This window comes from Grus americana, chromosome 5 (assembly GCF_028858705.1).
Source record: "Grus americana isolate bGruAme1 chromosome 5, bGruAme1.mat, whole genome shotgun sequence".
NCBI lineage: Eukaryota > Metazoa > Chordata > Aves > Gruiformes > Gruidae > Grus > Grus americana.
Window position 1 is genome coordinate 6,685,475 of NC_072856.1, and position 11,276 is coordinate 6,696,750.

At 44.2% G+C, this 11,276-nt stretch overlaps 1 protein-coding gene across 1 annotated transcript; it reads left to right on the plus strand.

Moving 5' to 3' along the window:
- Positions 1-6,959: 6,959 nt before the first annotated feature.
- FIBIN (fin bud initiation factor homolog) lies at positions 6,960-9,162 on the plus strand. The gene has a single exon (XM_054828530.1). It carries the CDS (start codon positions 7,275-7,277, stop codon positions 7,902-7,904), a length of 630 nt encoding a protein of 209 aa, XP_054684505.1. The 5' UTR covers positions 6,960-7,274; the 3' UTR covers positions 7,905-9,162.
- The last annotated feature ends 2,114 nt before the right edge of the window (positions 9,163-11,276 follow it).

Consider the following 11,276-nt stretch of genomic DNA (forward strand, 5'->3'; position numbering starts at 1 on the left):
CCAGACACTTCTCGGTTTTTAACGTAGCCTCTTAATTTTCATTTCGAACAGTTGTCACACCATTGCTTTCATTTGGTTTAACCTTCTTAAGGCTCCGAATAGCAAAGTGTTTGGAATGCCTCCAAAGCTGCCTACTGTGAAACAGAAGCATTTATTCTGTTACCAGAGGGAAGCTGCTCTTCTTCGTGCTCCTGTGGGTTTGGGTGCTGAGATCCTTCAGCAAATTTACGCTCGGGTATCACCTTTCTAACCCTGGAGGAAATCCTCCCAAGTCTGCCGTGGCACTACAGCGCTGCCGTCTTGGGCTTTCCAGCGCCCCGGCAAGACGGTCCCTAGGGAAAAGCAGGTTGATAGGCTGGCACAGGCTCTGGCAGCATAAACCCCAGTGGGATTAAAGCACCAGTTCGGACCGATTTGTGAGACCAAATGTGGTGTTCAGAGGCTCAGAATGCCAGCAGCAGGGCCAGGGCTTTCTCATCCGAGGCAATCAAGCTGGAAAGAGCTGTAGTATTTCCTAAGCCTAAATTAGCCTGCAAACTTTATTCAATCCAGCTTCTTTCCATTAAAGCCAATTGTATGTCTTTGCTTCTTGACCATAAACGTGGAAACAGGCGGATAGTATTCCTGCAGCTCTGCAGAGCACCCCATGCGCTCTGGTTCAAAGGTAGTTGTAGCGAACAACTGCGCTGGGGCTCCAGGTTGAGCTGCAGAGGCAAGTCTTACCAGTGCCCATCGCATCCTCTGCAGAAGGGCTTACAGAGCCACAAGCAAGTCATCTCGAATGCTGGCTCGTAAGCCATGCCATTCTGAATAAAAGTCGTAAATTGTAGTAGGAGGTATAAATTCCCTATCAATATTCTGCACCGACCTCAGGCACGGGAGAATAACGCAGTGTTAGGGCTGCTGAATGGGTGCTCTGTGTGCACCAAGTCATTAAAACCCCATGGAACAGTCAACCATGACTGCACAAAAATAAATATAGAGCTAACTGTAAATAGTACCCCTTCACCTGCTTCTTCAAGTAGAATTTTATAAGCATGTTTGTTAAAGGGAATGATTTTCTTTTTTTTTAGCAGGGAGATTTTGGTATATTTCAATTGAAACCATATGTTTGGTCTTATGCTGCTCAAATGTAAAGTCAGTCTAGTTTTAAATTTAATACACTGTTAAAAACACCTAAATAAAAATCCAAGCAAATGTGTTAGGATACAAAAAGGACATTTTCCAACTCCTAAAAAACAGATCTGGGAATACAAGTGAATTTTACTATAGAAGCATGTTTTGTTTTGTTCTTTATTTGCTACATCAGGAAAGGTATAGGTGAGAGGAGATTAAGCCAGTTAAATCCTAGGAATTTTTTTTGTCATTTTCCATCTTCTCTCACTTTTATCTGCACAAAGGATACTATTATAAATATTTCATTTTTATCTAAGGCAGAAAATAGAACAGCTAAACCGTTGTGGAGAAATATTTAATAAAACTACATGCAGTTGGTTAACCTGACGTGTAGGCTCCCACTCTAAATTTACGAGCAGGGACTTTAAAGGATTGGTGAGAAAAGGAAATTTGATGACTAATCAGTATAAAATGTGTCAGGATCTAGTTTTTATTCAGGAATTCATCCCTGATCTTAATACATAAGATAATGTGTGTAAATCAGAAAATGCCACCTTATAAAGGTGGCAAACCTGGAAATTATATAGTGTAAAATCTCCTTAAATTGTTGGGGAACTGACCTAGAGAATAGGCCAGGTGAAATTCACCTTTCAGAAAATTTACATGTTTTCAAGACCCTGCCTCAGATGAATACATTAGAACACAGGACTGCAGATCCTGAGCAACTGTATCAATGGATTAATCCCGTTGGAAATGACATCAGCGTTTCCCCGCCAGACTCTTAGATTTATTCAAATTATTTTCCAACCCTGCCTGAGCAGAACACATCAGGTTATAAGCTTTTTCTATTTTGTAAAGGAAGAAGAGAAGGAAAGAGAAGAAAAGGTTATTTTTTTTTTTTTAATCTTAAAATAAATCTTATTTTTTCTCCTACGAGGATAGAGGCAAGGAGAATGCATTATCATGAATAATTAGTGAACTATTTTTCTGTAACATCTGCAAAGTATATGTTTTCGCATACAGCCTTTTCAATGCTCACATAGAGCATTAAACATAACACAGAAAGGACTGAAAATCAAATCAACATTTTAACAGCACGATACACTGTCTCTGTAACAAACCACATTTACAGTAATGGGAAAGCTTCTCCATGTGCTGGCCAATGATGATGCTTTTTAAAGTGCTTTCATTTCCACCAAGGAAGTGCTATTATTGCCACTTCAGAAACCTTGCTGAAGAAATACTAGCGATACCCCTTTTGGGGTTCGAGGTTTTTCATGAACAGACACTGCGCTAGTGTAATACCAGTAAACGCTCCCTTGTCTTCATCTCTCCTTTAATCCCCCTCCCTTCTTGGGAAGCATCCAGCTGCATCACTTCTCTCTTCAAAAATAACCTGAGCACATCCTCAATTTTCTGCTTTAAGCAACTTCTATTTACATGAAGTAAACCAGCACCCACTACAGAGAGGGGCTGTAGTAAAATCTCTTCCTGTGTTTTTCTGCCAAGGTTGAGCTCATTTTGGTGGTGGCCAAAGTTGAAGTTGATTCAATACTAATTGCATATTCTTCTGAGACAACCAGCCTGACAGGCTCTTTCTATTAGTTGTATTCATGTTAAGTCTCGTACCAAATACTTCCTATAGCTACTTGTGGGGTTTTTAATTCAGTTTTCTGTATTGCTTATCTACGAAGGGGCAGAGGACTCTATGCCCAGACACAGCTGTGGTTGCAGCCTGAAATCTGTCAAGAAGAAAAGGGTTATCGGAATCTTGTCAGCCTTAAATATAAGCTAACAACAAAGTTGTTTCCTCTACAAAGTTGTATTTGAGAAGTCTCTTGTTCAGCTCTTCCAATTCTGAATTAAACACGCCTTTCTGAGAAATTCAAAATTTCATTGTAACCACGGATAAGCATGCTGATCCTGGAACGTTCAGGATGGTTCGTACTTCAGCATATTAATTCCTAATTTCTGTTGTATTCCAAAGTTATACTGAATGAATATTAATTGCTTAATAAAAGTTTCATTCAACAAATCTTTTTTTTTTTTTTTTATTCTGCAGAATTCCTCATATGTTCTTAATGCAATTTTCCTACAAAAACCTGGCATTATTCTCTCATGGGCTATTCCATGCCCACCTAACTTGATGCCATTTAAGCATTTAGTACTATACCCTACAATTAGAAATTACACACGCGTACTTGTTAGTCTCACGTTTAAACAAGGTATCTTTATGTAAAGCTATAGAACAGTTCACAGCAGGAAAACAGACGCCAGTAGTCAGAAAACAACATTTATACCCTAAAGCCTGTGGGGCCTTTAGGACCATATAACATATATCTGTTCTCCAAATTAATGGCCATTTACATCTGAAACATTCTGATGCTGCAAAGTTTACCGTCATCTGTGACAGAAATAGCAAGCACGTGCAAGCCAAGAGCTGAAGATGAAGCACTGCTTGCAGAGAAAAGATTATGCAAGCACAGCCTGGAATCCAGCGCCGAGCTGCGTATTTGCCATCGGTTTATAGGCAATTGCTGGACAAAACTGGAGACTGATTTTGGTGCTGTTGCATAAGAGGTTATGCAGAGTTCTTTATAGTACTATAAACCTAATGCTGTTCAGTGGAAAAACAATGGCTTTACCACAGCAGAGTATATTATGACAAGTATTTGTAAAAAGACAGTATCAGTATGCTGCTTTATTTTTGTTTCCAGTACTTTTTCCTCATTTTATGCAAAAGGAATTTTTAAATGCTTGAGCAAGCAGAGAGGGTAAAATAGTGTCACGGTGAAATCAATGGGCCTTTTGACAATGCCAGGATTTCAATGAGGGCCTTCATGGGAGCATGCCACAAGGAGCAGCTGTTTCTTGGATGCATCCCAAAAGCTCCCCAGATAGCTGATCTCATACAACTGCACCTATGGGTTCCCAGCAGCAAATGCAATGTTCAGCAGAAAATGGCTCGCTCTCCTCCCTGGTTCTCTCCACCCTGAGTTTCTGGTATTCCTGAGAAATCCTCTTCTGTCCTCCTTTGGTTGTATTGCCTTCTGTGTCTCCGAGACAACGGCAGAAATTACTTTTGAAAACTCTACGTTGACACTGATTTTTATGTTGTTGTTTCAGCCATTGTTGGGGTGTTCCTGCTGCCGTTAACTGTGATGAAAGTGTCTGACCCTTCAACCCAGGTCTTGCTACATAAAGGTAATTGTTACTTTCAGTCTGTGTCTTTAAAAAAAAAATCACCTGATGTTCATTTGTATGCACATGGTTTTGTGGACAGTTTAAGGGTATTCACATTAGATTATCTCAATGCAGTCTTAAGACTTCTGGCTTTTAAATGTGATTTTTGGAATGAGTAACGCCTACTCGTGCACAGTACTGTTCTGTCCGTGTGAGCCTACATCTTTTCCAGTGTTTCAGGCTTTTCAGTTAAAATTTAGGATTCTGTTGCGTCGTAATCCTGAACCATATAGGTATTGCCTTGGATCGGGCTGTTGTGTATCTTTCAGCAAGTTCCAGCTTTTACCAAAGCTTTGCCCACTGAGTCACCAAGGCTGCAGATCCCGTGTTGCAGACTTCCTTCAGAAGCAGACATTCCAAATGGGCTACTTGGGGAGAGACTATTTTGATGCAAAATTTAAATAAAACTTGGATAATGCGTGTTGGATTGAAAACAGCAGTGGCCGGGAGTCGGCAGCTGCAGCAGGGAGCAACAGGCACCTCTTAGACTCTTAACGTATGAAGAGACGGAGCAAAAGTATTTACTAAGGCTGAATTTTTTTACCCACTGTGGCACTGGTGAAAGCATAACCATGCTGACAAAGCTATAGCTGAGTGATTTACAGCATGGTACTTCCACGAAGAGACCTCAAAAGTGGAGTCCACCACAACCCGAGTATCAGCCAAACCAGTCAACTGGCAGTAACGCCAGCCGGCGTGGAAACTTATGTAGATAAAGTACTATGGCTGGCAAAGAATTGGGAATCAAATAAAATATTAGGTGAAAGAAGAGCGTCCTGGGAATAAAATTGTTTGAAAGAGCCCCTGTTGGCACATGCAGACCAAGGACAAATGCCAAGCAGGCTCAGTTGAATAAGCTTTAAACCTTTTATAGAAAGCTGAAGCACAAAAGCTCAGCCTAATCCAACCTATTTATATGAGTCTTTTCTGAACTTAATTACAAATTTAAAATGTTTCCAAATGTGTGGAGTGTTTCTGTTTGGATAGCTTGTCTGGCCTGGGTTCTCAGCAGTGCCAAAGAAGTTGCCTGGACTCTGCAAACACTGCTCACCTTGATGTGTGTGTGCATGGTCTTAACCGACTCTGGGGCTTGGAAAGTCTACTTAAAGCAATTCAGTAAGTGAAGGGTTCAGCTATCACCCTCACTGTCTCTGGGTTAGGCTTTTGTTGGTTGGCAGACTGGTTGGTTTATTTTTTTGCTCGTTTCTTCATGTTTGTTAGTCTTGTGACCTCCTGCGCTTACGTGAAGCGTTTCAGTAGGCTCTGAAGTCAATACGTGGGAACGCTGATGGCACAGGTTATCATTAAGTATTAAAGGCCACGCTGACAGTGAGAACTTGCATACAGTGCTGCTGTGTCGTACCTTAAAGGGCCTGGCCACGTAGTTGAGCCCATCACTGAGCTCCCAGGAACCTACCGACCTACCCATTGGTAGCGGGGGCTCCGGGGAACAGAATCAGTGGCCAGCCACCAAAGCAGATACATGGAGATAGGGGCTTTGCTGGAGCCTTTCAAGGAACTGCAAGGGAAAAAAGGAGCAGCTTGTGGAGCTCAGCATGCTTGAGCTCGAGAAGAGCAGCTGGTCCCTACAGCAGCTACTTGTTTCACGTGTGCCCAGAACGAAGCTGCCATGAGGGAAGGGGCTCAAGACTCTGCGTTTGACATGTAGGTGTCTAAAGTCATGGCAGCATCAGAAATGGTACAGCCAACATCCGCTGAGCCCTGTAAGGCTCTAATCTACAATGCCCAGCATAATAGTGAAAAAAGCAGAGATACAACACAAGCGTCTAGCCTATTTCCCAGTCAAGTTAACTGTAAGCATCATAGTTATTTATATCAAGCAGAAAGTATCAGGGTGATAGTTAAAATATTTACATTAAAGAGGCGATGTAAATATTTTGGCACGCAAAGCCCTCACGAACAACAGTTGGAGTTGTAACTCTGGATGACTGCAGGATTTGGTATAATCTCTGTTAGCTGGCAATTTTTTCCATGAAAGAGGAAAGATGTCGTGGAAGGAGCTGGTAACTTTACAGACCCTTTCCTTTTGTGATCTCGCCTTGATTTGACAACTCAAAAATAGTAAAGACAGATTTATACCAGTTACATGCAAGCTTCGACCCTGCTGTAGTCCAGCTACTGGATTCATGCAGAATATTGTTTCATGAAAGAGAAAGGCTTAAAATTTTACATAGGATGAACTGTATTTGGATTTTTCTCAATGCATCTGATGTTTTCTTAAAGAAAACAGATTTTGCATTTCATTTCCCCATCTTTACCCTATCAAGGTTTATTGCATTACACCTTATACTTGAACCTGCTTTTTTTTCCAAGTTTTTAATCGGTGACAAATCGCGTGGCCTGAGTGACGAAGCATGTTTGCAGCTTTGCGAAGCCCCTCTGCCCTGCGCCCTGTGTTTGCTGAGGGGCACTCGGGGCTGCTGTCAAAATCAGACTATTAGCAAAGCGGTCATTTGTAATGGGAAAATGAGAAAAACTGAGCAATCCTGGGTTGGGGGGGAGAGGGGGGGCGGGGTATTAAGAGGAGAAAGGTGTACGTGTCCGTCTCACAGCCCCCGAGGGGGGCGATGCCGGGGGCCATGCCCAGGGGCGGTGCCCGCCGGGGCCCGCCGGCCGATGCCCGGGGCGAGGGGCGGCCCGGCGCGGCGCGGGGGCCGCTTCCTCCTCTGTGCGGGCTGCCCGGCTTTTAAAGGCGGTGCGCCGACACCCGGCCCCAGAGCGCCGCCAGGCCTGCGCCCGCGTTACCCGACCCGGCCCGGCCCGGCCCGCAGCGGAGCCGGCCGTGCCCGTGGGGCGGCAGCGGCGGGGGCCGGGGACCCCCATGGGGCGTGGGCGGCGCGGCCGGGGGCAGCGCGGCGCCGCCCGCCCCTAGGCTGCCCGGCGCCGGCCGCAGCATGCCGGCAGCGCTGCGCCTGCTGTGGCTGGGCTGGCTCTGCAGCCTCTGCCGCGGGTACTTCGAGGGCCCGCTGTACCCCGAGATGTCCAACGGGACCCTGCACCACTACTTCGTCCCCGACGGGGACTACGAGGAGAACGACGACCCCGAGCGGTGCCAGCTGCTCTTCAGGGTGAGCGAGCAGCGGCGGTGCGGCGCGGCGGGCGGCGGCGGCGGCAGCGGGCTCAGCCTGCGGGAGGAGCTGACGGTGCTGGGCCGGCAGGTGGAGGACGCGGGCCGGGTGCTGGAGGGCATCGGCAAGAGCATCTCCTACGACCTGGACGGGGAGGAGAGCTACAGCACCTACCTGCGCCGCGAGTCCGCCCAGATCAGCGACGCCTACTCCAGCTCGGACCGGTCGCTGAGCGAGCTGGAGGGCAAGTTCCGTCAGGGGCAGGAGCAGGGGGGCCGGGAGGAGGCCCGCCTGGGCGACAGCTTCCTGGGGCTGCTGCTGCACGCCCGCGCCCTGCTCCGGGAGACCCGCCACATCTCCAGCGGGCTGCGGGACAAGCACGACCTGCTCGCCCTCACCGTCCGCAGCCACGGCGCCCGCCTCAGCCGCCTCAAGAACGACTATCTCCGCGCCTGAGCCGGGAGCGGACCTCCCTAACCGCGGCTGGACCCGGCCCCTCCGCACCGCCGGGGCCGAGCGGCTTCGAACGGCGCCCTCAGCCCCGCTGCCAGCCCCCGGGAGGTGCGGGAGGGCGCAGCACAGCGCCGGGCTCCGTCTGGAAGGAGCACCTCCTCGCGCAAATACAGCCTTCGTCCCGGAAAAACTTATTTATTGTATTTGACTTCGTAAACAAATAGCGCGTTTCTATAAACCGGGAGGTTAGAGGTATGTTTAAGTTAATATCCCATATTTAAAAAATTGCCCCGTGTTATATCGTTCATCTTTGGTTACAAAGCAAAGTAAGCTTTCTCGTCTCCGATTCCCTGACGTCGGTTTATATATTGCCCTTTCTGCTGCAGCTCACCTGCTGCAAACACGGACAAAGCGTGATGCTCGCCAGCCACGTCCGGACTCACGTGTAGCGGATGCTTAAATTGCTTTTGTTGTTACTCTCCTTCAGGGTGAAACCTCTGGCCCTCTATTAACTTTCTTAACCTTTTGTAACGGTATGTATTCTATGCACGTTAAACGTTGTTCTACTACATAACTTTAAGCTGTGATTTCCATTTGTGTTTTGAAAGACAGGAACTATTCTGGCAGGATTTGTACTCTTCCAGGCTTGCTTATCTGTGACTCTAAGCTATTACAACCCCAAGAGTCAGCCAAAAAGGCTTATGTCAGATCCTGAGACTGCTGATGCAGGTTTTTATAGTAAGAAGAAGGAGCCCCAGCAATGATTGTAGTTTCAGATCCCAAATTTGAAAGCCAGGTTTCTTAGAGTGTGTTTCTAAAGCAGACAAAAAGGTTTTGTCTGTGACAGCACAGTGACATTTCTTGTTGGTGCCTTTGTACTTTTGCTAGCTAAGCTATTAATAAAGTTATTTGTGCTCCCAGACAATAGCAGAAGTGCCTAGTGGGAAGGAGGGGGAGGATTGTTTGGATTTTTAGACTCATTGCTATTTAATTATCTATTTGGGGTAATATGGCTACTAGGTTACAGATACTGCAGGCAGAATCACTGTTTGGATTTTAAAAAGTTCATATGTTGTTTTAATAAATATTTGAAAACAATGTTAAAGCACATTTTTTTCTTTTATTGTTCCGCTTGAGACGCTCTTGATTTAAAACATGCTATTGTAATATGTCTTTTCAGCAAAAAATTGTGAGTATGTAGATCCTGCCAAATGAAATAACTTGCTTTTGAGTAAAAACAAATAAAAATTTACTGACTCAAGAGGTAAGCAATGATCATTAAAAGCAATGATACGGAAGGGCGCGTAGGGCGGATTTTTTGGAGTTTGCAAGCCTTTTTAAGAAACTAGCAACCTCATGGCACTGGATGAGAAGCTGTTTGATGCACATTTGAGGTCTGATCTTGTTAACTCTGCTCGTGTTCGGTCATACTTTGGTCTGCAAACCATCCAGTTGGTAAGTTACTCAGCAGGGTAGAGGGTCAACGTAAGTGACCTGGGACCAGAGGGCCGAAGGCACCGGGGAATGTCTGATGAAGGTATGTGCTTACAGAACCTCTGGACCATCCCAGCAGCTTGCTTTCCCTAAAGGCAGTGAGGTGTAGCTCCTAACAGGATACTTCAGATGTCAATTTGCACCTTTAGATCCCCAGTATCTTTGAAGGTCTGCCTGAAAAAAAAAAAAACCCCAAACATTTTATTGAGTGACTTCAGTGGAACTACTCAGTGTTATTTTCAAGTATGTTGTCAAGTTAGACGGTATGGCAGGTTCTAGCTCTTAAAAATTAATTTATTTGTGATACTTTCCTTGCTGTTAGAGTTATATCTAACAAGCTAAGGGTGAAAAGGGCCACGTGAGTCACTGAGTCTTGTCTGCCCACTATCACAGCAAACCCTACAGCATTTCTGGGATGGACCAAGCTCTAGAAGTGCCCGAGAGTTTCATTCACGTCCAGTCTCTCCTTTCTCTCTGAATCATACCCCTTTAGAAGTAGGTGCCAAAGACGTCACGCGGTTCCGTTTCTGCCCAGATGCTTCTTAAAAGGAGTTTGAGTCACTGCTTACCGACTTTCTGAGTGATTGGTTATAACATGAATTGTAAACATCAGTAAAGAAGCTAAAATGGGAGGCCATGCTTGGTCTTTAGCCATATCAGAGCAGTATTTAAATCCTAATAGAAAAAAAGCGGTAGTAGTGTAAAACACAGCTTCTTGAATCACTAAGTTGCTCCAAGCATATTCCATTTGCAGTAGCAAACTTTTAGTCAAGCTCAAACTACCCAAACGTACGCAGCATACCAAGAGAGTAAACGTTTGCAGAGCGCTTATTTTTCAAAGCAGGCGATTATGTGACCTGTGGAGATTTACATTATAACTCGTTCCGCTCAATACCCCTGTGTGTAATTGTCATCTAATGAAACAAAACCAGGGTTCTTTAAAATCCACACTAATGCTTCATGTGATAAATATGACTATTTGGGTAAATATCTCCACTGCTTTATGTTTCAGCAAAATATAAACGTTTTTATATTTGAAACTGAAACAAAATCAGAATTCTTCTCTGTAACATGGATTGTAAAATGCTTTCCATGTTCCCTTTCAGAAAGAAAATCTGTGTCTGGTCTATGAGTAAGCTCACATGTTTAGTAAAAAGGGTCAATGAAGCCAGTACAAAACTCTTTTAGGACATTTAAATCTGCTAGAATTTGATTTACATCACTTTGGCTGGTCTAAGCAAATGTATATATAAAATGTACCAAATTAATCAATATTGAGTCAGAGCTGATGCATTAAATGGCCTTTATAAATCTGCAGTGCTTACAAGAACTGGGTGTTTAGTGATAGCCAGCAGTTTGAAGTTGGAAATTCAAAATAGCTCTTTAAAAACCATGAGAACTATATTACAGTCCTCTTTGCAATCTTACAAATTTTTCTGCTTTTGCTTTTTTATCTGATAAAACTTATTTAATTAGAAGAGATGAAGGTCCTCTGGTTTTATACAGACTACTTCAAATAGCAAAGGCCTCTTTATGATTGAAAAATCAGTGAGGATTTTTAAGCAGAGAGTTTTAAAAGGATGAGTGTAGCATCTATTTTGATCCAATAGCTCCTCCTGTTGTGTTTAAATATTGCATCAGTATTGGGCTCTTTTTTTTTTTTTTTTTTTAAATGCAGAAGTTTGAACGAATATTAAGCTGATTTGGTCTTTTTTGTGGTGGTCTGGAGATTTTCAAAATATATATTGTTTTCTGAATTTATTAAAGAGTTGATGGTTATGACTGGGTTTTGGGGGAAAAAAAAATCAAGTAATGCAGCTGGAACAGTCAGAGAGAGCTTACTTAATACTTAAGTTTTCTTTGCCACTCAGCCTGTGATTT

Excerpts from the sequence above, each read along its gene's own strand:
- FIBIN (XM_054828530.1), top strand. The coding sequence starts at position 7,275 with ATGCCGGCAGCGCTGCGCCTGCTGTGGCTGGGCTGGCTCTGCAGCCTC.